Source organism: Anguilla anguilla, chromosome 16 (assembly GCF_013347855.1).
Source record: "Anguilla anguilla isolate fAngAng1 chromosome 16, fAngAng1.pri, whole genome shotgun sequence".
In the NCBI taxonomy this organism is placed as follows: domain Eukaryota; kingdom Metazoa; phylum Chordata; class Actinopteri; order Anguilliformes; family Anguillidae; genus Anguilla; species Anguilla anguilla.
In genome coordinates, this window is record NC_049216.1 from 29,933,927 (window position 1) to 29,961,858 (window position 27,932).

A 27,932-nucleotide genomic window follows, 5' to 3' on the forward strand; every position below is an offset into this window, starting at 1 on the left:
CCCTGAGGTCTGAGTTTCCGTTAAAAGGGTCGGGCTGAAACCGCCACGGAGTAAACAGATCCGCGCGGCTGAAAGAAGCCATTCAGACAGGGCCTCTCCGTTCAAGCTGCCTAACGATCCTCCGCTTTTCTCCTGAGTTCGAACCTCCTCACCGATTGGCCGACGCGGGAGCTCCTTTTTGCGAGCGTCTCTCCCAGAATCTCCAGAGGCAACGGCGATAACTGCGGGATTAAAGCAACGACAAAAACAACAACGACGACGACGGCGACGACAAAACAAGATTGAAATTTCCTTTCAGTTCATCCCTTTAGTTCCACAGACATTAAGATGGTGAGCCCATCTACGTTTTTTTAAATGGCAAAAAAATAACTGGAAAAAAAAACAACATCAAAAAAAAAGCAAGTAAAGTCACAGGATAGTCACTTCGGCAGGAACTGGTCCTTTCTTGAAGCTGGTTTTTCGATCTCTTGTAAGGCAGGGGGAGAGAAAGTGCTTTTTTTGGGGGGGCCCCACAATTCGACAGCGGCACGTTCGCCTGCTGATATGTCACATGACCCCGTCCGTACCAGAGCCAACTGGGGCTGCAGCAATGAAGGGGAGCGGAAGGGCTTGGGGTGAAAGGTCAGGCCTGGGAAAGATTAGAAGGAATTTTTTAAAAGCCTGCTGTTAGCGTTTGCTGTGAATTGGTGAATTGGTCTCCGCACCTCGGTACTAAATTGTGCTGTCCGGCTGACTGGCAGCTTTGACGCAGCCAGGGAACCGGTCTGTGGCAGAGGGGATGGAGGGGGAGAGAAAAAAGCGGAGCGGTGAGGTTATTTTCCTGACAGCGAAGGCCCAGCGAACGCCTCCTGATGGCGCGAGGGAGAGGAGAGGAGAGGAGAGAGAGAGAGAGTGGGCGGCTCGCTGGCTCAGCACACGAGAAGGGTCTCGTCATCGTCCCCGTCGCTCCCACAGCAGGGCTGCTCCTGCTCCTGCTCCTCCCCGATTGGCAATTCCACAGACTGGCACATCTGATCAGCTCCCTGTGTCCCTGAGGGCCCCGGGTCCCAGGACGGGGCGGGGGCGTGTCCCTCAGTGGGGGTGGAGGGCACTCGGAGGGGGTCCGGGCTGGGGGACGCGCCCAGGGGGGCGTACCGCCGCAGGGCCAGGTTGGCGGCCAGCCCCCGCACCAGCTTCCGGGACGCCCTGCGGCCGTAGGCCTCGCTGGAGTTCTCGGGCGGCGCGGCGCCCCGCTGTCTGCCGGTGCCCGGCGTGTCCGTCAGACCCGAGGGCGGGCAGCCGCTGCGGGAGGCCCTGCCCCCTGGCGCCTCAGGAGAGCCCACTCCCGACCCCCCCTCCTCCTCCTCCTCCTCCTCCTCCTCTTCCTCCTCCTCTGGACTGTCTGAGGCGGAGAGGGGCGAGGAAGGGGTGGGCGGGGACAGGGGGGTGGGCGGGGACTCTGTGGGGGGCCGGTAAAGGGCGTCCGCGTGCGCCTGCAGGGCCAGCCCCAGGGCGGCGGCGGAGGAGCAGGGGGAGGGCGTCAGCCCCGCGCCGGACCCCGCCCCGCCCACGGCCTGGTAGCTGTGCGAGCGCGTCAGGGAGGGGTGGCTGGCCCCCGGGGGCGTCAGCAGCGGGATCTGGCCCCGGAGCCGGGTCCCGCGGTGGAAGAGGCGGCTCCAGAGGCGCCCCAGGCGGCGGCGGGACGAGGCCCGGCGGGTGGAGTGGCGGCGGATCTGTCGGCGCATGGCGGTGCGGATGTTCTGGAGCATGGAGGCCTGGGGGGGGGGGGGGGGCAGACACGGCTCATCCATCAACATCAGGGCCCAGAGCACACGTTACCGTCTCTGCCACCATTCGGCTCCTTTAAGCACCCTTGTTAGCTTGCAACATGTCTGCCGTGTTTACACTGGTGCAGATATGGCCTTCAATCTTATATCGGCAGTACACTTCAGATCAGGGGTGTCCAATCTTACCTGAAAAGGGCCAGTGTGGGTTCAGGTTTTAGCCCAGCAATACAACACCGGGTTGAACTATTTAGCTAATGGTCTTGACTAAAGACCTAGATAAGTAGAATCAGGTGTGTTAGTGCTGGGCTAGAACAAAAATACTGCACCCACCCCGGCCGATTTCGAATAAGATCAGACACCCCTGTGTTAAGATTGTGTAGTGTAGCGCTACAAGTGGAGAAGACAGTTTTGGCTTTTTTTTTTTTTTTTTCTTTTTTGCCAATTCCTGAACAGTGTTAGGTTCCACAAGCAGCTAGCGTGTGCCAACAGCCAACAAAAGTCTACTTTCAATCACTAAAGAAAGAAAGAAAAAAAAAAAGACAGCACAAAGCAGTGTATGAGATATGGAGTATGGAGAGAGCGTGTGAAAGGAGGGAGCGCCAGGGCGGAACATGTCAGGACACGCAGGACCGAAGAGAAAGAGGAGGGACGAGGTGAAGTGGGTGCGAGAGCTTATTTAACCTGTCCTCAGAACAGCCACCGCTGCAACGGACAGAAATACGGGAGGAGGAGGCGGAGGAGGAGAGAAATGGCCGCGCAGCTTGAACGAGACGGTTTGGTGACTCGGCGCCAAGCGAACGCTTCGCGGTCCCACGAGGCAGCGTCGGTGACTGGTGGGCGGCGCATTATGGTCTGGAAAGCGCTGCCGTGGCAACGCGTGCAGCGCTTTGATCAAACCGAGACTCTCAAGATGTTCGGCCGGGTAACAGATCAATCGGCATGTCGCTAATATTTTAAATATGGAACATGCTCAATCTAGGCAATACAAAAATAATACCAAACAAGAGAAATAATGCAATGTGTACAAGCAAAAGTGGCGACAGGAAATGTTTTGATACAGCAGCAATTCTATACTGTCATAATATTGCCATACATAAATATTCCCATTAGCGTTAGCCAGTTCTTTTACTGCACATTCTTATTATTATGAATAAACACGGCAGAATAGTAAGCAGCAGAGGAGTATATCAGCTACCTAAGGCTCTGTTGTTTTCGCTCGTTTCACGAGTTTTCAAGGGCGAGCCAGCGGCATTGTACACACCGTAATCCTCCACTCAGTATATTGGACCGCGTTTCCTATAGCTCGCTCCCTGGCCCCTGAGCGCATTAATTAAATTACTGTAGCAGCACCGAGAGCAGCTTTAATGTAGCGATATACTCTTCCTGCGCCGGTGCTTGTAAGATGCTGGTTATGAGAAGCGTGATGCGCTCAGGACAATGAAACACTAATAATAATAATTGACTGAATTCCCGTTAATTGACCGTTAAGACCCATTTCAGGGTTCACAACAGACAACCCTAGTTTACAGACTGCTGGGAAAATAGAAATTAAAGGCATTCTCGCTGCTGATAAAATATCTCCAAGAAGACATCGTGTTTAGGTACTTCACCCTGAGTGGTACTGCATAGTGCAATAACCTGGATGTGGATTCAAACTGAACGAATGCCAAATTCATAATGGCAACTTTAAACAATTAAGGGACACCTGGTGGAAATACTATCATTCATCATTATCACCAAAGACCCCAGTATCATAACATAACCGTAATCTGGCAAAGCAAAACTACATGGAAATCAAGGTTAGCTTTGGCCACAGTAGCACTGATAAAACGTCAGCCATTTTCTAACTGGCGGATTCTAACAGGAAAGGCCAGCAGCTATGTTCAGTCCCTCTAGGTTAACTGACAACAGCCCACCTACCAGTAAATCACACCTTGAGACTTCCTGTCAATGTGGGCTACACAGATGGAACTCATTTCCCCATTCATGACAGCTTATAATAAATGCCATAATACTGCCATGTAACATGCAATGACGAATGTTATGACAGACCTTAACGTAATTGCTTGTAATACACTAAATTATGTCATTTCACCTGTCAAGGCAAAATTATGACAAAATTGCAAATCACTGTCTATGTCGTATAGATAATACTGCCATTCCTTCTTCCTTTTTAACACACAGCCTGCTCTGTGTATCCAAGTAAAAATTCAGTGCTGCAAAATGGCACATAAACCCGTATTGTTGAGTTGGCAAAAACAATGTTTTCTCACTTGGAGAGCTGTTTTCACACACCTGATCTTTCTGTGCAAAATGAAAACAAACTTCACAGAAATGAACTAAAACTAAAATATTCATTTAAAAACAAAAAAAACACTATAAGACTACAGGAATCTCACTGAAAACATTGTTGTCTTGTAGAATGGTGGTCAACCATTCTCATTCATTATTGCTGGGGTATAAACCATTAGCATCGAACCATAGATAACAAATGCCTTGAACGAGGACAAAGGGAGCACTTACTATCTTTTATACCGAAGAGCATCCAAACTCATCAACAAATGTACTATGAATTACTGATCATAGTATATATTATTTATTATTACATAGGCTATATGCTTTATAATACATTATCTATTTTTGCATTTAAAGGGCAATGTTGATGTTATCGGCTGGTCTTACGTAATCGCTTATATTCAATCGGCATTGGTCCTTAACTTTGACAGACAAGTGAAACGTGGGCATTGCACTTTCTCTCCACAACCTCAGTCTGATGAGTTTTAGAGATTGCTGAATTTGCCGAACTTGGGTGCAAATAAACAAATTTGTACTTAATTAATATAATCCCATTATTAATCAGCATAGCTATAATAAAGAACATAATATCAATATGCTTAATTTCCACGAATCATGTCAAATACAATTCTATTTTACAAAACCAAATAGAATATACAAAGAACATGTTTTACTTTGGCTGAAAACTGCCCACAAAACAGTATGGGTTATATATGCACAAAGTGGAATTAAATGAAAGGCAGTAGTGTCTATAATTTCCTTGAGTATAAATTCTTGTGTGAATGCATCTCAAATAAATGGCCTAAAATAAGTAACTAGAACAGGCGAGGTACTGCATAGGCTCTGAGATAACACCTTCTGTCAGGGCACTTCTGCTTCAACTTAAAAGAGCACGCAGCTATTTGCACTGGGAGAGCATTAAAGGGGATGTGACACTGTGTCCCCTGTGCTCCACAGGATGACAAAGAGCCTTAAATCTACTGTAATACCCTTTATGTAAACCACGAATAAAGTGAAAAATTGAAAACGCTTTCCCCCCCCCCCCCCCCCCCCTCCGCCTTGCGTCTAGAAAGGGTTCTGAGACGTGAACCGCCTTCCGTCTCTCAGGGGGAGGCTCACACGGGGCAAGACAGCCCCACGCGGGGAACCCGAACGCGACAAAGTCCATCAGCCCCGGCGAATATTATTTATTCATCCACCCTCCGAACCAACCCCAACCGTCTGGACGTCTTAAAGAGGTGGAGAAGAAATAGGGCTCGGGAGCCTGGGGGACACGTTCAGTCCCCCGCGCGCCTCTTTGATGGATGAGCGGCGAGCCCCCCTTCGATGGGCTGAGATTTCTAACGCCCGGCTTCTTCAACTCTTTCTTTTTTTTTTTTTTTAACTAGGCAGCACGCAGAGAGAAAATGAGAGGTTTTGCAAGGGATTATGTGCAACGCGCATTATGCAACTACTACTGCGTTAATTAAAATGTGAATTTAAAAAAAAAGGCTGTGCATTTTCTACTCGGTCCTTATGTCAAACACAATGAATTATTTACAAAGCGTTATATTTCATTACGGATTTGCAGCGTTGATGACGACCTTTAATTTGAACACTTCATAAAGCTGTGGGACACCGGCTGGCTCATCCTCCAACATTGTTCCAGTACGTGCATTGGTAAAATACTGAATTCAGACCAAGCCACCGGTGTGGTGTGTCTGTGGCTATCCGCCCTATAAGGCAGTGTGTAACTATGCGCAGTGTCATGCAGGGTAGAAAGGGACTGAGATGGCGGGTTGCATGCATCTCATCGCACACCAGCGTCAACAACTCACACCCAATGGATGCGTTACAGGTGCAGGTGCTGCAGAGCGCATCGCATTATAAAACCGCTGGGAAATCCTGTGAGACGCCAGCGGGAAATCACCTGAGACGGGTTGTAGACCGGGAAATCCTCCACGGGCGGGATGAGGCCCTGAGCGATGAGCTGACCGTAGGAGGGCGGAGCCTCTCTCCTCACAAACTCCGCCTCCAATCGCGTCATCTGGGTTTCAAAGGCCCTGTGGCGAGAGAGAGACAGAGACAAACTAAGAGGATATCAAAGGATTTGTCTGAGGACTGTCCACAGTGTGATTTCACAACTTTATTGGTCTATGCTTCATCATGTCTTTTATTTTTTACCTCTCTGGTCCCAAAACTATCATGATGGGTCTCCCACAACAGATTACAAAACATTTTTTTTGTTGTTTACTCAGATGTCAAAGATTACAGCGGAAATGGGAAACTGCAGAAAACACAGTTCGCAACAAGAAGCAGGAACTTTCATTCCTTTCTGAAGGATGTTGCAACACAACAACAGCAAGGTCCACAGAATATAGGCTAGTCTGTGCCATTCATCAGACAGGGCAGTTCAGCTCACAGCACAAAGCGCTCTCCATTTCAGATAACAGCTCCCGTTTCAAATTTAACCGATCAGGCCAATATTGCTATATGAGTCATGACAGGACCAAACGGCAGGATAGAATTATCCAGGGCGAGTGGGGGTAATACAGCTGCTAAATCTGTCTCCCCACACCCCTCAGTGTCCTCAGTCACATGCTGTGGGGTCCGGCCAGGCGGACTCAACAGGGAAGCCGATTCAGAAACGTCCGATTTGGTTACACAGAGGACGGATTACCACAGCCTGAGCTTCCATAATCCCGCACAACACAATAGCAACAAAGCGGCAGCGATTTGCCATTTACTCTGTCATCAATTAGCGGGGGGGGGGTTGACTCGCCATGCTGGAGATGGCGGAAGAGGCGGGGGGGGGGGCGGGGCGGGGTGTCAGGGAAACGTGGGCGGGTCAGACCGAGTGCGCGAGGGAGCGGTAAAGACAGCGAGAGGATGATGGAGGGTGGGGTAAACCGAAAAGCGGCGGGGTGGGGGGAGGGGCGCACCTGTACTCGCGCGTGCGGAGGGAGTAGAGCTTGAAGGCGCAGCCCAGGGCGATGACCAGCAGCAGGCCGCACACCAGGCTGCCGATCAGCGCCGCCGTGATGACCTTGCGGGGCACCGCCACCAGGCAGTCGCGCTCGTCGCTGCCGTCCTGGCAGTCCTCCTGCCCGTCGCAGCGCCACGTCTCGAAGATGCACAGGTTGGTGCCGCAGTGGAAGTTGCCCGGCTGGCAGTTGAAGCAGTTCTTCTCGTCGGAGCCCTCCGGGCACTTCTTCTGGTTGTTGCAGCGCTCGGAGGCCGGGTAGCAGGCCCCGCTGGCGCCCTCGCACGGGTACTCCCCCGCCGGGCAGACGGGGCAGTCCTCCTCGTCCTTGCCCGACGGGCAGTGCCAGTAGCCGTCGCAGCGCTGGCGCTCGGAGAAGCAGCCCTGGTCGCTGCCGCAGGGCCGCTCCCCGGGGAAGCAGTAGCCCTTGACCTGGTAGGAGGCGTTGAAGCCGTGGCCGGCGCCGCGGGGCCGGGCGTGGTACAGCACGGTCATCTGGCCGCGGCTGGACTCCACCACGGCGGGCCGCCGGTTGTTGCGGTGGGAGAAGGCCTGCAGCAGGCGGTCGGCCCGCTCGCCCGCCCCGTCGTACACGCGCACCGAGTCGCCGGGCCCCAGCTGCAGGTCCAGCTGCAGGACGATGCGCTTGGGGTCCTGCGTGTCCAGCAGCCAGGAGCAGCGCAGGTCGGCGGCGGCGCCGCGGTCGGGCCGGAAGAAGTCCGGCGAGGCGAAGGAGCCGTAGAAGTTGGCCAGGCGCTTGCCGCAGGACGTGTCGGGGCAGCCGGCCTCGTCCGAGCCGTCGGCGCAGTCGCGGGCCCCGTCGCAGCGCAGCGTGTTGGGCAGGCACTGGGTGGACTGCGCCTGCGTGCACTGGAAGGTGGCGGGCGGGCACAGGCTGGGCCGGGCCTCGGTGGGCGGGGGGGCGCAGCTCTTCTCGTCCGTGCTGTCGCCGCACTCGTCCAGGCCGTTGCAGCGCCAGGCCCTCGGGAGGCACTTCCCGTTCCCACACAGGAACTCCTCGTTCTGGCAGCTGCTCTGGCCCAGTCTGCCTGCACAGAGGACACAGCACACTCTTCAGCACACTCCTCACACATTCTTCACATACAAACACACACAAGTGTGTACACGTGCACGCATGCACGCACACACGAACGCACGCATACACACATTCTTCACATACAAACACACACAAGTGTATACACGTGCACGCACACACACACACACACACACGAACGCACGCATACACACATTCTTCACATACAAACACATACACATGTATACACGTGCACGCATGCACGCGCACACACACACACACACACACACGAGCGCACGCACACACACATCAGGATGGCAGAACCCATCAAGCACAGACAAAGCAAAAATGTGCTCATCTGCGGTTGCAGTCTTTTGGGTGCTTAAGCTCTAGGGAATTATCACTCATAACTGCCATAAACATTTTTAAATTATTTAGCCATTTCACATCTAACCTTTAGGTATTTGCCAGCATCAATATGGCTAAAATCATTTTTAGAAGTTTCAGAAACTACATCACCTGTGTGCCGGCCAATTTCTGATGTAGTCAATTCCGGCTCTCAAAAAAAAACCGATCGGAACCTTCAAACAAAGTCAGCACCTCAAATCTGTGTGTGAGAAACGTGGCTCCTGTTTGCCAGTGTTATATAGAGATTGGGTGTGAAGTCTGGCCTCCAGCATGTTTCAGGGCTGACCATGCCCTGTTAATGGGCCCTGCTGAGTTCAATAGAAAACCTGCTGTCGGCTCCAAGCAACAGGAAACACTTGCCCAATCAGGGATGCAACAAGGGGTGAGAAAGACCGCACGCAATAACTTTCTCTTGGTCAACATCATCAACTGTCACTTTTGTCCTCCAAGAACAGACAAATCCAATTCCTTTCACTTCCAATTTCATCAAGCCCCTGATGGCTTAGGGAACACATACAGATCTGAGGCCAACAGTTTTAACACATTGAGAAAAAGGAGACAAGCTTTTGAATATTGTTCATTTCCTCAGCTTTTATCGATCTTAGAAAGTGCCTCATAGCGATGTGAAAACAACCGTCCATCGGCTCACTTTTTGTTTTTGTTTTTGTTTTCTAGAGCACTTTTTTTTTTTTTTTTTTTTTAAAGTGAGTATTTAGCGCTTAATGACACCCAGGGTAGAAAGAAGCTGCCACATTGAACAGAAGGCATAGTTCCACTCCGTAAGGTTCAGCAGAAAGATAAAATGTTTCAAACTTCACCCCTGCAGTACCCCTGTGTATTTTGTTGCAATTCCTACCATGTAATGAGCTGTTTTTCGGCACTTTTAACATCTAATGAGGGACTAATTTACCCTATTAATACCACATTAGACCAGGTTACAAACAATGAGGCCTTTAAATCAGCCTGACCAGTTATCACACAACAAATGTTTTAGTTTCTGAAATGTGCCCTGCTAAGTGATTCCTTTTCAAAACCACACATTTAAACATTTTAGCTGGCAATTTGCGATCTGAAATCACCATGTGTTAAATGCTGGATGTAAAAGCAACTGTCAATGAGGCGGCTGCTTTGTGTCAGAATCTGAAGCAAAAATTATGGAACCTAACCAATGAGATTTGTTAGAATGAAAACCAGCACACTTGTAGGAACACCATGACGGAGTTTGGGAACCATCGATTTTGGCACACAGCAGGGATTATGTGGAATAGTGTGTGGGACAGTGTGTGTATCTAGAACCTAACAATGAGTTTTGTTAGAATGAAAACCAGCACACTTGTAGGAACACCATGACGGAGTTTGGGAACCATCGATTTTGGCACACAGCAGGGATTATGTGGAATAGTGTGTGGGACAGTGTGTGTATCTAGAACCTAACCAATGAGTTTTGTTAGAATGAATACCAGCACACGTGGAGGAACTCCATGACAAAGTTTGGGAACCACTGAGACTGACATACAGCAGGGATTATGTGGAATAGTGTGTGGGACAGTGTGTGTATCTAGAACCTAACATTGAGATTGGTTAGAATGAGAAGCAGCACACGTGGAGGAACTCCATGACAAGGTTTGTGAACCATTAACACTGACCTACAGGAGGGACTTTGTGGAATAGTGGGTTTAATAGTGTGTGTAACAGGGTGAATATCTGAGCACAGATGGCTCTAAGGGACCTCACCCCGGATGTAGGACAGGCGGAAGCCCTGGGCCAGCCCGGAGCTGTTGGCCTGGGAGTGGAAGTAGAGCCAGACCCTGCCCCGCGAGGAGATGAAGGGCGGGGGCAGGAGGGAGCCGCACACCCGGTACTCCTCCCTCCACGTGGGCCCCAGCATCAGCCAGTCTCCCGCACACTTCCCAGACTCCTCAAGGTCAAAGTTTCGAAAGCTGCGTGAAAGGGGGTGAGAGAGAACGCGACGGGTTAGCTCCAGGTTAGCGACGGGTTAGCTCCAGGTTAGCTCCAGGTGAACAGCTGAGGACATGTGCTGCATTGTAACGGACATCACACCTTTCAAGTAATATTAATATTAAAATAGGCGATTTTCATAAAACTCAATATCTATGAAAATATGTGTAGATAATAAGACCCATCGCTGGATCTCAGGGCATGTTGATAAAGACAGACTCTCACAAACACGGGCTTCGTCACACTTGTACAACTCCTGCCCAGAAAAATTACCGAAGGCGATATAGATGAGCATTCCTAGGTTTGGCACTCCCACTGTGACCTTTAACAAAGTACTGAATTGCTTCAGTAAATATCCAGCTGAATAACTACATGAAAAAATAAAAATAAGCTGTACATTTTTACTGTGGATGAGAGAGGCTGTTAAACACCTCGAATGTGAAACATAATTGGAAAGTGTACCTTTGCAAATCAGCAGTACTGGACGCAATAACAGTGAAATAATGTTTGGAACGAGCTCCTGAAAACACTCAAGCAAAACCAATGCTCTGGCCAACAGGCACAATGCAGGGAAATGAAAAGGAACATTCCACAGACACTAGCATTAGCGTAACGTGCAGCGAACAATGAAGTGCACAAAGATGACAACCAGGGTTGATTAAACAGGGGCTTTACAAACATAACCCTGCTCTGAAAAACCACAATGAACCTGATATGACTACAGCCAGTCCTGAAGGCAAAAAAAAACCTCACGTTAATAAGCTTTTACTCACACAATCATCTTTGCCATTCAACTACTTACATTGCATTACATTACAGGCATTTAGCAGACGCTCTTATCCAGAGCGACTTACACAACTTTTACATAGCATTTTACATTGTATCCATTTATACAGCTGGATATATACTGAAGAAATTTCGGTTAAGTACCTTGCTCAAGGGTACAACGGCAGTGTCCTACCCAGGAATCGAACCTGCGACCTTTCGGTTACAAGCCCAGTTCCTTACCCACTGTGCTACACTCCGTCCTACTTTGGCAGCATTGTATGTTATCGGAGTATACGTGTGTAAGACTAGCATGCTCCTAGTCCAAGTCCTAAAACTGCAGTTATTCTATATAAGCACAAAGTGTTGGATATCCCAATACACAACCATATAGGAAGAAAGGCTCACTGGATATACTTGTACATCTCCAGCAGCAAGCTGTGGTTTTCACAACAGCATTTTATCAAGACGTCTGAGAAGTTTGGCCAGTGTGACAGCTCAAAACCTAACTGTGCAGACAATATGAAAACAGCTCTTTTGGGAAATCGTGTTATGAGCGTTATGAGCTTTGTCCTCTTTGCAATACGGATTTCATTTATTTTTGGTTATGACTTGTAAATTGTTATTTGTAATTCATTTTTCTTAACCACAAGCCACAAAAACTGTATTTTATAGTGAAGTATTTTTGGGCCCAGACTTTACAGTTCGAAATGGATCCAGTCAGAACACACTACACTGAATCATGCATGCACAGCCCAAAAGCCCAGTGCAGCAGGGCCTGACTGTACCTAAGCCACGGTCCTGGACAGCTTGTGTATCTTTCCACAGTCCAATTCGCCCAAGTTCTGCCTAATGTGATTTATTCACTGCATAAGTGAATTTTAATGATGGGGGGCAGGGGGCAGAGTACAGCCACTTCAGCGACAGGCATAAAATCACAATGTTCTCCTCTCACCTGAAAACAGGAGGGTCACATGCCCCTGCTTTCATAGCACTGATCCCCCCCCCCCCACCCCCCTGTTCAGCTGAAAGGGACCATGAAGAAACATTACGGTCTCTGTGAAGACGCAGGAAATGGAAACAGTTCCGTCTAAAAGCAGCGGCGGCCCCCCCTCCCAGGCACTTCACACAAGCAATGACGGCTGAAGCGTTTCATGCAGTCAAATAATTAAGTGGCTACAAACGATGACCTTTACAGACGCTGCAGGACATTGGACAGGAATGAGTGAGGCCTCCCAACCCCCCCCACCCACAAATGTCCATTTCCGCAGTCTAACTGCCCCCCACTGTGCAGTGAAAAATACACACTAACAACTCCCATCACCCTCTGTGTTCAAAATCACTTCCCGGAAAATGGATCCTCGAACAGCTGAGAGGCCAACAGGTCTTACTGGAGGGTTCGTAAAAAGCCACACATGGCAGACAGGTGTGAGGCACATGACGTGAGCACCTGGTCAGTGGGCCAAGGAGAAAACAAACTGCCATAAAATAATGCCACCATGTGCAGTCTGAATACACTTTAAACAGCGATTGTATCATAAGACATTTGCAGTGGGATGTGGGTCATTTGCATGCACAAAGCATGCAGGTAACTTTAAAAGGGGAATTTTTGGAAGTTTTCAGCCAAGATCATTATTTAACATGTTTGGTCTCATTTTAAGACTACGGCATCCATTTCATTTCAAACGTGTCACAACAAAAGCAGCAACACGACATCACTCAGGTAGAACACCCCATCCCCCATCACAGTGAATTTAGAGGAGGCTGCAAATAAGTTGAGGCTAAAACAAGATCCAAAAACCTTTGTTGCGTCTTGGCCTACGTATTGTGATTATGACACATATATGAATGCATGACATATTTCTCTACATACGAAATACTGAAGAAAATAATATGGCTGTCACAATGCCACAGATTCAAAAGACACCCACCACAGACTTTAATAAGATGGGGAGGAGTGTCATTGCATTCAAAATGCCTCACTTCAAATTGAGTTTTTTTTTCTTTTTTTTTTTAGATACACAGATGAAAGATTCGGTTTTGACACGTTCAAAAACAGGCTGCACCCGTCATTCTGAGAGTAAGGGGATTTTTGGGTGGACATAAGCTCGACACATTAGCCCCCACTCCAGCCTCTACAGGAAGGGGGGGGGGAGAACGATAGCCGAAAAAAGGCACCCCCAGGCTCTGAGCATAACCACCCCTGCTCACAACATCGGAGTAATCGTTCCTCTCAGACAGGGATGACCTGCACAGATTATCGTGGCGGGCGAAGCAGGGCCCGGTGTTTATAATAAAGACCTCCGTGGGGAAAACCTGTGATGAATTGACGCAATTGAGAGCAACTCCCCGGCTCACAGCGAGGAGAATCCTGGTGCAGGAGGACCCATTTACCCTCCTTAGTAATCACCACCCAGCTGCAGATACTCTCTCCACCCTGTGGATAGGAATCCATCCAGCGGAACATCTAACAGAACACACAGGACTTTTTTTTCTAGTGTTAAGATTTTCTGAGCTTCCGTTTTTTTATTTATTTTTTAGTACCAGCTTATTATTTTTTTTTTACTACAGCACTATCCTATGTTGACGGAATTGTACTAGAGTAGTGCCCACAGTTTTTACTCTCCAGCAAAAAGAAGAAAAAAAAAAAAACTTATAATCAGCACAGACCCTGAGGAAATGCATGGGTGCCGACGCTGCTCGCAGCTACTGCCAAAACAAGGGCTTCCATTATGAAATTCCTGACTTTGACTGACAGTTGAGCCCACTTGCCTGAATTACTCCGTGCCCAGAGTGGAGTGAAGATGAGGGGCGAAGTGCTATCAGACGTCAGTGTCTCACGTTCACGCACACGCATACAGTCCGGATGTAAAAAGAGTGAAGCCAAACCGCTGGTGAGGGGCGGCGAAATCTAATCATATCTGATCAGATAAGGAACGGAAAAAAAAAAAAAAACACAGCCAAACAGCAGCTCCAAGCTGAGGCTGTCAGGGAAGGAGATTAAAGGAAGGTAGGGGTGAAAGGGGGACTTTTCCACTCGACCGCAAATTAATTCCAGCCCCGTATGCTTCCCCTTCAGTTTCCTCTTTGGCAACCGGGCCTCTTGGTTTTTTCTCTGTAGCGGCCAATGAGACTCACTCATTTATTATGTAACTTAAATAAGAGTTCCTCAAAGGTCTTACTTTTAAAAAGGGGTCGCAATCAGTTAAACATCAGCGTCGTCAAGCAGATTTTCAAAAGCATAGCAGGCATGGAAGTTTAAGTGGGAAAAGATACCCGAGACTGGGGCCCAACTGACACATTTTCAAATGATCTTGATCAAGTCTGGTGAATTAAATCATTTCCACACGTGCGGCGGCAATTGAAACACTGCCAGTTATGAACCGAGCTCTGTGCTGATGACCCTCAGCATTAGCCCCCTGCTGTGTGCGCTGGGCCTGTATGCGCAGGCGCTGGGCCTGTGTGCGCAGGTGCTGGGCCTGTGTGGGTGCTGACTGCGCAGGCCTCTCTGCCTCCGGGCCGCAGGGACAGCACCGGCGCAGCCTGCTCCTTATGCTCCGCTCCCTCATTAAAATGCATGGCGCTCCGCTGAATCACAAACTTCAATCATCCCTGTCAATCCCAGGCAGCCCCCCCGCTGCCTCCTGTTCGGTCGGGCCTGCGGAACAAAGCCCCCGTGCCAAAGCTGCCGCCGCCGCCACCGCCACCTCCTCCAGGACGTCATTTCTGCCCCTGCTTTTCCCTCTTTTTGTGTTACTTTTTTCCTCGCTGCCTTGACCACATGAAAATTTATAAGGCGGGGAAAAAAAAAAAAAAAAAAAAAAAAAAGAGTAAACAAAAAGCAGTGGGTGGAATGAGAAATCCAGCGGAGTGTTTTTATCACGTGGGAGCCGGGGCCCGCTCTCGGCAGTATTGATCCTCATAAATACTTGGCCCTCCTCCTGAACCACTCAGTAATGATCTCCATTCATTTCGCCGCTGTAGGATTTTAGATACTCCCAGGCCTTTGCTTTTAATTCGTTGGAGTTGTGCCATTGCGGAGGTTCATGCCATCCCAGCAATGCAATTCTCTCTCTGCCCCTTTAACTAGTCGCATCTGTCTGTGGTCTAGGCCATGACATCATGTTTGAGTCCGTCTTCATTGATGGGTTCGTCTTCCAGCTTGCAGGGTCCCTGAGCAACCTGCAATGGTGTGGCAATCAGATGGACTGCATTTATAAAGCGCTTTTGTCCAAAGCGCTTTACAATTGATGCCTCTCATTCACCGGAACAGTCAGGGGTTAGGTGTCTTGCTCAGGGATACTTCGACACGCCCAGGGCGGGGATCGAACCAGCGACCCTCCGATTGCCAGACAACTGCTCTTACCTCCTGAGCTATGTCGCCCCTATCAGAGGAAGTTTAAGAGGAGTACTGGTGAGGTCATCAGCCGTTTCATGGTTGATCAAGAGCAGCCGCTTTCCGCAAGAGACCGTAAGATGGAGAACAAGAACGCCGAGTAAAGACTCTGCTTAAAGATCTGAATGAACTCTGTACTGGTGGATGTAAGCAAAAGCAAATCTGTTTAGATTCAGGGACTCTGCTCTGAGGAAGACAGCTTTTCCATCCTTCAGCAATTCCATCCTTCAGCAGCATGTCAATTAGAGGCTTGTTAGATGGCAAGAGCAAAGTTTCATCCTGTCAGCTCCTAATAACTGTCCTATTGATTTTTTTTTTTTTGCCTTCACTGGCTGTCATCCGAGTATGTTTGAGTCAGACACCTAAAATACACTTACACTAGGGCGGTTTTGGTATTCTACAGGAAGCATCACATTACTGGCACCAAATTTTATTCTTACAGCTGGCAATATAAAAACAAAAATCATGAAAAGAATCTAATTAATAAACAAGGTATGTGAGCACATAAGCATGAGATATAAAATGTCCACAATGTCATAAGTTTAATATTTACCAAACCTTCGTGCCATTCTACCTCTTGGGGGTAGTAGAAATTCCTCAAGAAACCATAAATACAATGTATTGTATTTTATAAAGAAAAATGATCAAAAGTTAGAACCAAAAGGGCCTTTTGGAAATTCCCCCTTAATGTACATCAAAAATTCTCCTTTGATAATATAATATTTAGCCATTTGTCAAGACCGATACAAAATGGATAACAGGCAAATTTACAGGCTACTGTCACAAGAGTGACCTGGCTAAAAAGGATGCTATCACTGAGGCTAAAATGTTGATGCACCATACATGAAAATGCAGAAACATCTAACTATGTAAGTTTGAGTCGGGGATCTACCTCAGCCACCAAGACTAATCTGCTGAGCTTATCTGTAGCAGAGAAATATACAGCTTTGCCATAAACGAATTCCCTTTTTCATTCAAGCAATCTTGCTTTAACTGAAAAGCATGGTCACAGTGCTTCACACAAAAATGAAAAGTGATGCAGCACAAATCTTAAAGAATGGACTGCCTGTCCAGCTAACGGGAATGTGAGACCTGGACACTCTCACCGTGAAATGACGACTGAGATGAGGAGCTGCAGCATCACTGTGATTGTGTGACTGTGTTCGTGTTTGTGTGTGCCAGTGCGTGTATACATATGTTTGTGAGCACATAGGTGCCTGCATGCACCTGTGTGTATGTCCGTGCGTATGTGTGTGCATGTACGTACGTATGTGTATGTGTGTGTGTGCGTGTCCGTACATGCGTGCATATATGTAAGCCTGTGTGTGTGTGTGTGTGTGTGTGTGCGCGCATGTATGCGTGAGTGAGTGCAAGTGTTCGTGCGCATGTGTGTGTACGTGTGTGTCTGGGCTTCCTCCTTGGCCTCACATCAGGTCTAACCCCCCCCAGCGTGTGCAGGCTTGCTGTGCGGCCTTCACCTGATAGTGATGACATCACCCTTATCGCCCTGGATGTCCCAGCTGCAGTTCATTCCTGGGGGGTAGTTGAGTGGCCAGGACGGGCTGTAGATGACACCCCTCCTCTCTGTGTGCAGCTCTACCTTCCCACTGCAGGCAGCTGCGCACACAAAACAAAAGCAGACAACATCAGAGACAGTCATCCTCAAAACACACGCATGCAGACGCAGGTATGCACACGCACACACACAAAACAAAAGCAGACAACATCAGAGGCAGTCATCCTCAAAACACACATGCGCGCACGCGCGCACACACACACACACATCCACATACACATAAAACAAAAGCACAGAACATGAAAGGCTGTCACAAACAGTCAACCTCAAAACGCGCATACACACTCCAAATCCCTATTTGACTTCCCCAACACAGCTCCTCCACATATACATGCTATGTGCACAAGACTAGACAACACAAATACATCATAAGACACACACGGACTGTACAAATTGTAGCTCTGCAGACATTTTATATTTATGCACATATAGCCACAAACACTCATTACATGTGTAGAGAACACAACTGATACATTACACAGAAAATGGAAAAAGGACCATGCCCAATAGTTCAGCCAAGCCTCTTCACTTGGTCTTGACCTGTACGGGACCCACAGCCTGATCAAACTTTCATGGACACCTCACCCTGCCCTGATGAACTGACAGCCCACTCGGGACACCCTTGTCAAGAGCATTTCAGCCAGTGAAAGTGCACTGGCAAAATTAATATGAAATATTCAGTAGATCCCCCTAGAAGACCATGAGATGGAAGTAACAGGAGAGACTTATCGGCATGAGACAGTGGAGCCAGCGTGTTCCGTTGAACACTGATGTGTAGCTGCTGCAAACACCCCATCACCCTCGCCTTTACAAGCAGGCCCCCAAAATCCCCCCCCCCCCCCCCCCCCCCCAGGGCCTGACCCCCTCCCCATGCCTCCTCTTACAGATTTTTAGGAGAGAAGGGGAGGTGACACACACCAGACCAAGATCTGTGCGCACCAGCAGCGTCCCGCAGTGTGGGAAAGCAAAGCAGGGTCAAGCCTTAAAACCCTGCCATCCGGACATTTCTGTCCGCGCAGGAGGGCGGGGGGAGGAGAGGGGGGGGAGGGGGGGGCAGAGAGAGGGGTGACCTGCATTCACCAGCAGGCCTGACACCTGATAGCGCAACATCCCGCCTGCCGCGCTCTCACGGGAGGGAGCCCAGCGCCTCTGCCCTGCGTGCACGTGACCTCTGCGTGTCAGCGGCAATAAAACGCCATCGACAGCCGCGTCTGACCCTGGAGAAACCGGAGCCGGGCCTGGAGACACATAACAAGGACAGAGCCCTCTGATTTTCCCATGCCGGGGTTAAGTGTGGGTCGCAGCCTCTCAACCTGCAACTCCCAGGTGGCCTGGGAACTAGTTAAGCTCCGCCCTCCGCGGCAGATCTGTGAACCTGACTGTAACGGATGGCATTACGGCACAGTATGTGAGGATCTGAGGCCGTCAAGCAAGGACACTTATATATGAGGTTGTCATACCCACAATCAAAGAACTTAAACAAAAAGGATTTGACCAAATAGTAAATTCATTTAAAAAGTACATCCTGAACCATGCAGCCTTTCAGATACTTAGCTTTGACACCTACACACAACAACACAACAGCCCCCCTATCTTCCCAGAATGGCTCTCATAGTCAGTGTCCATCACACGACTAGGCCCGCCAGGTGGACTTTAGACCGTGCGATGGCACAGCACCAGAGACATGGTGACATGACGAGCTGTGGCAACCTCTCTCTGAGTCACACACTCCATGTGCTAAACTTCGGAGCTGGGCCAGAAGTAGTCAGAGTGCATCTCCATTCCATAAGCTGGTGAGTCTACTTGACATGCATCACCAACTGAGGTGTGGAAATGTAATGGAACACTGAATTATGGAAACACACAGAAGATTCATGCAAGAAAAAAAAAATATTTTCAAGGGTTAAACTTTAACATTCACCACCAGTCAGCAAATTCCTCTCAATCTGGCTGTTTTTTTTTTTTTTTGGTTCTTTTTTTTTTTTGCTTCTCCAACCAAAAACAGCACAAAGGCTGTAAGGAAGCCTAACTTTGAGAGGATTTGATTAACTCCAATCTTAGATCTTCCATGAATCAACGTCTCTTTGTTCTGGAGTCGGACAGTGTGACTACTACAATTGTTTGAAGTGATTGTTCATGCCAGTGAGTGTAAGGGCTCACTGTGCTCGCCAATGTCTTGCTATAAATACAAGGCATTCAGAAACTTTCACTGGTGTGCCACAAAGCCTTGCAGTAACACAAGAGAATGTGAGAGGAAAATGAATTGGTGGAGTACATCTTTCACAGGCCGAGGTTTCAGGAAGTTCACAATTAGCACACTTTATATTCATTTGCCAAATCCAGCTGACAATGATTTCTCGCCGGCAAATATCAACTGCCAACTTTCCACAACAACCAGCCGAAATGCTAGAGTAACCGCCGACAAACAAGGCAACTGAACCCCTTTTTTAAAGTCAAACGTTTGAGGGGAAGGATGATGGAGTGAAACAAACGGTCTTAATGAACAGGACCTTTGTCATCTCTCTCTCTCTCTCTCCGAGACTACTGGCAGTACGATAATACCCCCTTCTCCTGGCTAAGTTCAATTTCTAATTTCCTACTCATGAATTCAAGCTCCCAGAGCGTTCTAGAGGTCAGGCTAATCTACGCTCCATTCCCCTGCTTCGCTCTTTCCAAGACGGCGGCTTTCCGGAGACGCAAGGACACAGGTTCACTCCTGTACAGTCATGGCAAAAAAATCAGCACAAATGTACATTTTTTCAAAAAAGCCCTTTATCAAGCTCAAGGCTTCATTCCCGACACACCGTTTATTAAAGCATACAAAGCCATTCTCTCTCTGTCTCTCTCTCTGCTTTTATCTGACCTTGATTTGAATAAGCGATGTGTCCACTGGCTTACAGTTCCAGGACTAACATGCGCCTCAGCAAAATTACTTCAAACTCTCTCCTTCGCCTCTTATATTTCCAGTGCACTGCAGTGCCATTAGTCAATGTCACTGACGACTTATGCACATAAAGTTGGAGCAAAATGTCTCAAACACACAGCTTGGGAAACACAGACGGAGCACAAACAAAATGGAACCATCCAGCGAATCTTACATTAGGTTCACAGGAAGGAAATAAGCGGTGCTGCGCTACCATTTAACTTAACGTTCAGTAAATGATGAGATCAGGCCCCACAGGCACCCAGCGTAGACGACTCTGCCCATGTGACCTTAAATGGCCCCTCTCTCCATCCTGCCAAGTTCGGGTCCATGCAGGACAGATGACCTGACTGGAATAACCAAGCGGAACTTACAGGCAGACTAACTGCTTTTTCTGTGACCCATTACACAGTCTATAAAGCAGCAGTGTCACAGAACCTCCAACACCAAGTGTACAACCACATCAACATCAGGTTTCCTGGAAACCCAAATGACGGTTTTATTGTGGAACATCAGAAAGAATAATGAATGAAAATGCTTGGATGTCTTGACACAATCATGTTTTCATACATGAGAAGGAAATATTTATGTACATTCTGTTACGCATAGTTCTGGGAGAACACATTATGGTTGGAATAATTCATTTTTTTGACAGACTAAGTCAGCAAAACTCGGACTGGGTGTGTCGTTCTGCCTGAATGGTTTTCAGAATGTACTGAAGGGTTTGTGTTTGCACTCATTTGAGTGTGTGTATTTCGGACTGTTAAGCAGACCAACAAACACACACACACACCATTCACAAAACAAATAATATTTGTCAATAAACACAAAGTACAAATTTAATTAAGCCACTGAATGATATTTTGAAAAGTCAAAACTGTCAAATCATGTGGATTAAAGACTATGCAGCACAATTACATGTCCCCAAATCCTGTTAATGCCAATTCTGTCACAGTGTCAGGTTTGGGCTCTAATCCACGTCATTGCTTCCTACGCGTCCCACGTTATTCTGTCAAAGAAGAAAACCAACGAGCCCGGATGGGCAGCCCCGGTACACGAAGCTGTAGCAGCTGCGTTGCTCTAACAACCTAAACAACAGAGTAATTTTGCATTTATATTATCTGCTGGCCTAAACTGCTTGAGCCTGTGCTTTGACTGTAGTCCAGGGGTGACCAATCTTACCCGAAAAAGGGCCGGTGTGGGTGCAGGTTTTTTGTTCTTGCCGAGCACCATGACACCAGATTCTGCTTATCAAGGTCTTGATTGAAGATTAGTTCATTAGTTGAATTAGGCGTCGTGATGCTGTGCTGAAACAAACATCAGCACTCCCACCGGCCCAAATTAAGATCGGACACCCCTGCTGTAGTCCACAGGCCGAGGAGTCTCACATCCTTGTTTGAGTTGCATTCCAGTTCAGGGTCGAAGTCCCGTGGCATTTCCGTGACGGGGTCAGCGACACCGTAGCCACAGCCATACATCATGATAATGGCCTTCTATACTGCCAGCACCGATCCAGCGCCGCAGCGATTGCATCACACTCAGGTGCACAGATATATCTGAACAGGGTTTATCCTTCATTCCCTTGAAATCGTTCAGCATGCAGTATTTAGAAATGCACTTGTTTTTTTTGCTTTTTCCAGGATTCCGGTCAGAAAATTAAAAGCAGCAGTGAATGTTTATGAAAACTACCAGAAATTAACCACCGCTGGATATTGTATTACACTGCATAACCCATGGGCCTACTACACAAGCTTCATGGGAAATGGTGCCAATTTTTGTCCCCGCTATATACTATTTGGTAAAATTTCAATACAACAAAAGAAGATATTCAACTAAGCAAATAAAAAATGGATTCGAAACATTTTTTTAAAATTTGGTGCATCCTTGCTCTAGAAATTTTTACATGCATAACTGTAACTTGTGCTCACAGCACCGATGCAGAAAGTTGATTAAAAATGGACAATTTGACATTATTATATGTGAAAGAGAGATGGCTGACCAAACCCCTACCTGACCACTGTGTGGCAGAGAGCCAGTGTAGGACTGATGAACTTTATTGCCAATTCGGCCCGTGAGTGTGTGTATGCACTTGGCAACGCAACAAAAGCTTCACCCACATTGTTAATGGCTCATACTGAATTAATGTAGCTGGGTCCTTTACTCCTCTATCTGCACCAAGTACACTGCGGGCCCTAATCTTCAGTGGGAAAAAAAACCCATTCATCCCACAGTAGTCTTTCAGCAAATCAGGGCTCTGTACAAATATATGACAAAACCCCTTTCATTTTCATCTTTCTTCTCAGCACAATTTATATACCATGGCTCCACAATCACAGTACCTGAAGGTTTGCTCAGTACAGGATTACTTCTGAAAAAAAAAAATGAATCACTGCCAATATGAATCAGAGTTTTTTTTTTTTTTTTTTTTTTTTTTTAAAGCTTTTTTTTTTTTTAAAGTAAAAGCCCTGCAAAAAAACTACATCAATCTGAGGAAAAATACCAGAAGTACTAAGCTCTGCTTTCATTTTCAACAAAGATAAGACTCAAAAAGGCCCAGTAAGCTGGTGTTGATTGTGGTGTGCACACGCAGTCAATGCCTGCGGAGCTAGCACACATTACATCAGGGGGAGAGCAGGAATCAAAAGCTCAAGCACTGGACTGCTGCTGTCCACGCACCCGGGAGGACATGTCCACAGGAACACAGAGACAGGAAGAAAGAGAGAGAGTGTGTGAACGAGTGAGACAGAGAGCAAAAGAGTGAGGCAGCAAGAAATGAGAGCAATGCCAAGTGCGAGAGAGAGAGAGAGAGAGAGAGAAAGATTATTACAGTACAAGGAGAAGCTAATGAGGCGCAAAAAAAAAGTTGACGCTTCCACCTTTCCTTATGGCTGTTTAAGGTCCACTGAGACCCAACAGATACAATCAATGGCAATATACTGAAATCCAATCAAAAGAGGAAACTGAAATATACCGCCTGCAAAAATCATAGACAGCCAGATAACGGCTGTTAAGTCAAATGACCCAAAGGATGAAATAACCACAGCGCTGGCAACTGCTCCACACGTTCAGCATGCGGCCATCCTGAATCCTGGTGATAGTTTTCTCCGCTCTAGACGCAGTTGGTCAACATGCAGCACCTTACTGAAAGCTGGCCTTGCCACAGGAATTTCTAGCGATATAGAAACCAAGTCAACACACCAGACTGATATCAAGCGTTAAGGATTTTTATGGAATTAATGTTTTTACACGGAGCAACAATTAAATCTGCTGGGGTTTTTTTTGCCACATGATCCTGAAGGAAAACGCACAGTCTGGCGAATGGAAGCGTGACGAGACCTACGGCCTACAGGCGCACATCCATTGTTCTGAAAACAAAGGGGAAGCCCTACGGGTAGCTCTTTTCCCCCAACCTCTCTGGGGGGGGGGGGGGGGGAGAAAAAAAAACAACAGGTTTAATCTTCTGTTCTGAAATTCCACATTCTAGTTACAATCTGTCACGACTTGCAAGAAGGAGTCTTACCCAGCAGAACCGCGGTGGATCCTGTCCTTTGAACAGTGAGGACACAGGCTGCCAAAAAAAAAAAAAAAAAAAAAGGAGAGAGAGGAAGAAAAATAATATTAGCAACACCCAGACTGTTTTTGAAGAGGAACCAAGACCCGAGCCCAACCTGCAAAGGCGCACGCCGTGCTGGGTACACCTCCTGCCTCTCCCAGGGGCTCGCCTCAGGGGCCTGGGTGAGACAAAGGGCTTTCCTCGCTTCCACCAGGTTGACTGGGCCTGGCAGAGCCTACCTGGGAGAAATCTGGATTCTTCTCCCTTCCCTTGTCTCAGCCCACTCGTTCACGCAAAACGCACACTTTAATCTGTCTGAGATCAGGGGGAGAGTGGAGGCTGAGACACCGACGGCTGATAAGAGCTCCATCCTCGCGCTGCCAAATGTTTTGTCAGATGACGCGAACGCCAGCTTTCACAGCGAAAGGGGACAGGGTCTTCTATCAGGGGCATTATGTAAAATACAGTACAAGCAGTTTGCTACAACTTTAGGGACAGGCAGTCTCACGTACCAAACGCACTTTTATGATGTCTAAATGATGAAGAAAAAAAACATTTCATTGAAGAGGTAAAGATGTTTTTGGATGTGTAATTATGAATTTCATATGTCTTAGTGTAGTGGTGCAGTCATATTAGGCCTATTTATTTGTCAAACTTAAGAAACACTTCATTAATATAAAGTATTAACAAACACGCTTCGCATACTACCTTGTACTACTGGTTATATAATATATATATATTTTTTTGTTACAGGGAACGGTGTTCTAGAGGCAGAGGTGCTTAATATGATTAGCGTTGGTGGGGCACATCATTCTCTAAAGGTCATTAAAGTCGAAAAATCCTGATTGCGGTCTCATACTCACTAACATAATGCTTTATTTCAAAGGACCCACGGTAAATGGTTAAAAACAATGAAACGGCATGTTAATTATACCAGAGTATATTAGCAACCGCTTGAGCACTTACCTGTAAATTTGTCATAAATTGCTTGCATGGAATGATTTAAACATGTTGCATTCTGCAGTATTAACACACAAGTTTATTCAACTCAGTGAACACATGCGTAAGGTAGTCCACTATCAACACAAATTAACCGTTTACACTGTTTTAATAGGCATCTATCGCTTGCTACTTTGTAACATCTGGTTGTAACATTAAATAATAACAGTAGGATAGATGACATCCCAGTATCGCTTATAAACAAAACCCGAAGCAAACCAGGCATGATGGTAGGCTACAATGCAAAACACTTTGTGATATGAAGACGCTAGCGGTACGGAACTGAGAAAATTAGCCTACACAGGTTTATTCTTAAAATTCAATATGCAAACACTTACCGACACAAAACACAGCGAATCGAATGGAAATCCATTTAATCACAGGCTCTGTCGTTACCGTTCTCTCCATCATTCGAAATGGCCAGGCAATTCTTTTGTCATCCTGGAAATTATTTTCTGAGCATCTGCAGTAGAGCTTTCGGACGGTCTCTATGTCATCTTGAAGACATTAAACCATTCCATCACTTTTTACCAAAGGGTAGCTGTTAAAAGGTGTAGAGAGGAATAGTACATCTCGTTAGCGAGCTCAGAATGGAACACCACCGCCAACATCTGAAAACGGGCGACGGATGTGGATGTGTTCCTTCATGGTTGATGTCTTTTTGAATCGGTGCAAGTCTCTGCATGACTTCGTGGGAGCACTGGAAAAAAATAACTTTGCCCCAGAATTACCTTCCCGTGTGTATATCGTTCATTCGTATTTTCCATTCCTTCCTTTGTTGTCGTTTTGTAATTTTAGTTTGAAATGCTAGTCAGTTGCACTGCGTTCATCTTCACCTACCAAACAAACATGCCATTCGCTAAATGGTGTTGCTCGTTTGGACAAGCTGGTAGAAAAGGATAACAATGTTCCAATTTACACCTGGGTCTTCGAGGGAATTAACCGACAAACATTTAACGCACGTAGTTTGATTGCACGCAAATGTTCATATTAAGTCAACTCAAGAGGCTTGAGAAAAAAGTCAAGACGAAAAATACAAGCTGCAGAAATCCTTTTTTCTCACGAGAATCGGTTCGTAGCTGGAGCTGCGGACCCCAACTGATGTTGATATCATATGGATGGGGTAATAGTACACAGACTGAGAGATGAGTGCATCCATATGTTGTAGTGGTTAGTGAATCTACGGAGCGCCTGTTGTAAAATTGATGTCAGGGAACAAGAAGCCAGTTTTCATTTTAACTTCCTGTCCTTGCCCTACTATCACATAGCAACTACTCCAGGTAGCAGCAGTGGACGTGCTGATATTTGGTGATGTATGCTATTAGGCTACTTGGATACGCGGTGATTAAAAAAACATACCTGCGGGGCTGCGATCACTGCATCAATTCTATCCCACAGTACAATCCCGTTTAGATGTACACATCAAATTTTGCTGTCAAATCTTGCCTTCTCGTGGACGGAGGGCGAAACTGCACAACTGAACCGCAATCTGTTTAGCTGCGGCGCAGCTATTTTTTCAGTCGGCTATCCACCTGTTTCCATAGAATGTTGCGATATTAAATCGAGTATCTAATATCATCTTCAAAAGCAAAACGTATCTCAGAACGTTTGTAGTTTACCATTTACCTGCCTGTCCCTAAGTTATTAAAATGGCACTAATGTCAAAACCATACCACGATATATCGCTGCATGCTTCATCTTGTCCTCAGAATTCATTATGTAATCTCTTCGAAAGCATTTATGTGGACAGACTACTGATCGTAGAGTGTAACCTGCAATGTATAATTCTAATGGAATACATTTTTTCTTAGATATTTTTAATACCCAATAGTTTTTTAAAAATAACGCTCGAGCTCATATTTGCCCAATAAACGGCTTTAATAATACAATAAATAAAAGCAGAAAAAAACATGTAGGCTATGACTGACGCCGACTCGAGAGGATCGGTAAGATTTAAAAAATTAATTATATCTGTTTGTTATTCGTTTTATTTGTCACATCCCAAGATCCGAATAGCCTCACTCTGTATTTTCCGAGGAATTTTCTCACTTTCTGATACATTTCACATTTGAGCTGCAGTTACCAGCACTGCCATAACATCATACATATTTCAGTGCTTTCCTTTCCTTGAGTTCTTCGGCTGACCCAAACCGCGTTAAAAAATGTACTCCTTTAAATAAGGTTCGGGGCTATAGCGTTTTAACTGTATACATAGACATTGACTCGTTCTTAAAGAAAATAAAAACACAACCAGTTTGTACACCAGAGGTGTGCAAAGTTTTAAGGAATGATCTATAACAGTAGTTCAGAACTGCAGGTAGAAGGAAATACATTTGTGAACAGAAATAGTAGCCTACTTGTGTGAAGCATCATACAGGTAGCAAGGGTATTCTTGCAGGAAAGGTTTCATAACCACCATTCCTGAAGAATCGTCTGATTTTTTGTTGAAAGAAAAAAACTTTGTCATTGTTTCAGTGCTAACATATTAAATAGACCCTGGTGTAAGAACTCTGGGGCTTGATAGGTGCTAATTTGAACCTCTGTTTCAGCTTCAACTTCAGTTTTCTTCACAATGGACAGTAAAGCATTTCTTTGTGCAGGTGGTATCACTGAACAGTGTTTGAGAGGTAGAAGAGAGGGGTGGTCTGGTCACAAAATTTGTTTTCATTCAGTATCCTTCACCATTATAGCAGCAATTGTCTTCATATCTGTCAACGAACCTGACTGCCGAGCTGGCTCAAGTCAGGTGGGTGTAATTCTGGATGTTTGTAGAGAGGGCAGAGGCCCACACTGGCTGAGGAAAGATTTATTTCTGTGCCCAACTGAAGACGATAAGACTGCAACATTGCCTAGTGTTGGAAATTTAAAGCAAATGAGAAATAGCAGGCACACGATAGACTCTCCATCTGAGTCTAAATAATAAAAGTACATACAGTACAATTTGCAGTAGCCAGGATACAAGACTGTACTGTAATTTCAGTACATTTAAATTGGAAACAGAACACCGACTGTGTGTCCTTCAAGTATCAAAAGGGTTGGTGGTGTGAAGGCCAAATATGTATAAAACTTACTTGGTAATTTGTATGTAGTTTTGAAGTCACATAACAAGCTGTTGGAGATGGGATGATATGATAGAATAGCTGAATATCATGTAAATTCCTATACATTTGATACAATTATGAAACATTTGATTTGTGTCCTATATTATTTCTCAAATAATTGTGTGACATACAACTCAGTGAAGCCATCACTTATATATACATTTGCCTGAGTCTGAATATAATTTATACCAACCAA

At 46.6% G+C, this 27,932-nt stretch overlaps 1 protein-coding gene across 3 annotated transcripts; it reads right to left on the reverse strand.

Moving 5' to 3' along the window:
• On the reverse strand, nucleotides 1-26,556 carry lrp3 (low density lipoprotein receptor-related protein 3). Of its 3 annotated transcripts, none has more exons than XM_035396725.1 (8): nucleotides 25,995-26,556; nucleotides 24,974-25,176; nucleotides 23,604-23,651; nucleotides 17,063-17,201; nucleotides 10,199-10,404; nucleotides 6,983-8,072; nucleotides 5,971-6,103; nucleotides 1-1,754 (listed from the first exon to the last, which is right to left on the reverse strand). In XM_035396725.1, the coding sequence occupies exons 2-8, from the start codon at nucleotides 25,044-25,046 to the stop codon at nucleotides 909-911; spliced, it is 2,535 nt and encodes an 844-aa protein (XP_035252616.1). In that variant the 5' UTR covers nucleotides 25,047-25,176; nucleotides 25,995-26,556; the 3' UTR covers nucleotides 1-908. The 3 variants fall into 3 exon arrangements, with proteins under 3 accessions (XP_035252616.1, XP_035252615.1, XP_035252614.1); XM_035396724.1 differs by lacking the exon at nucleotides 25,995-26,556 and adding an exon at nucleotides 25,367-25,988; XM_035396723.1 differs by lacking the exon at nucleotides 25,995-26,556 and having other exon boundaries at nucleotides 24,974-25,988.
• Between the last annotated feature and the right edge of the window lie 1,376 nt (nucleotides 26,557-27,932).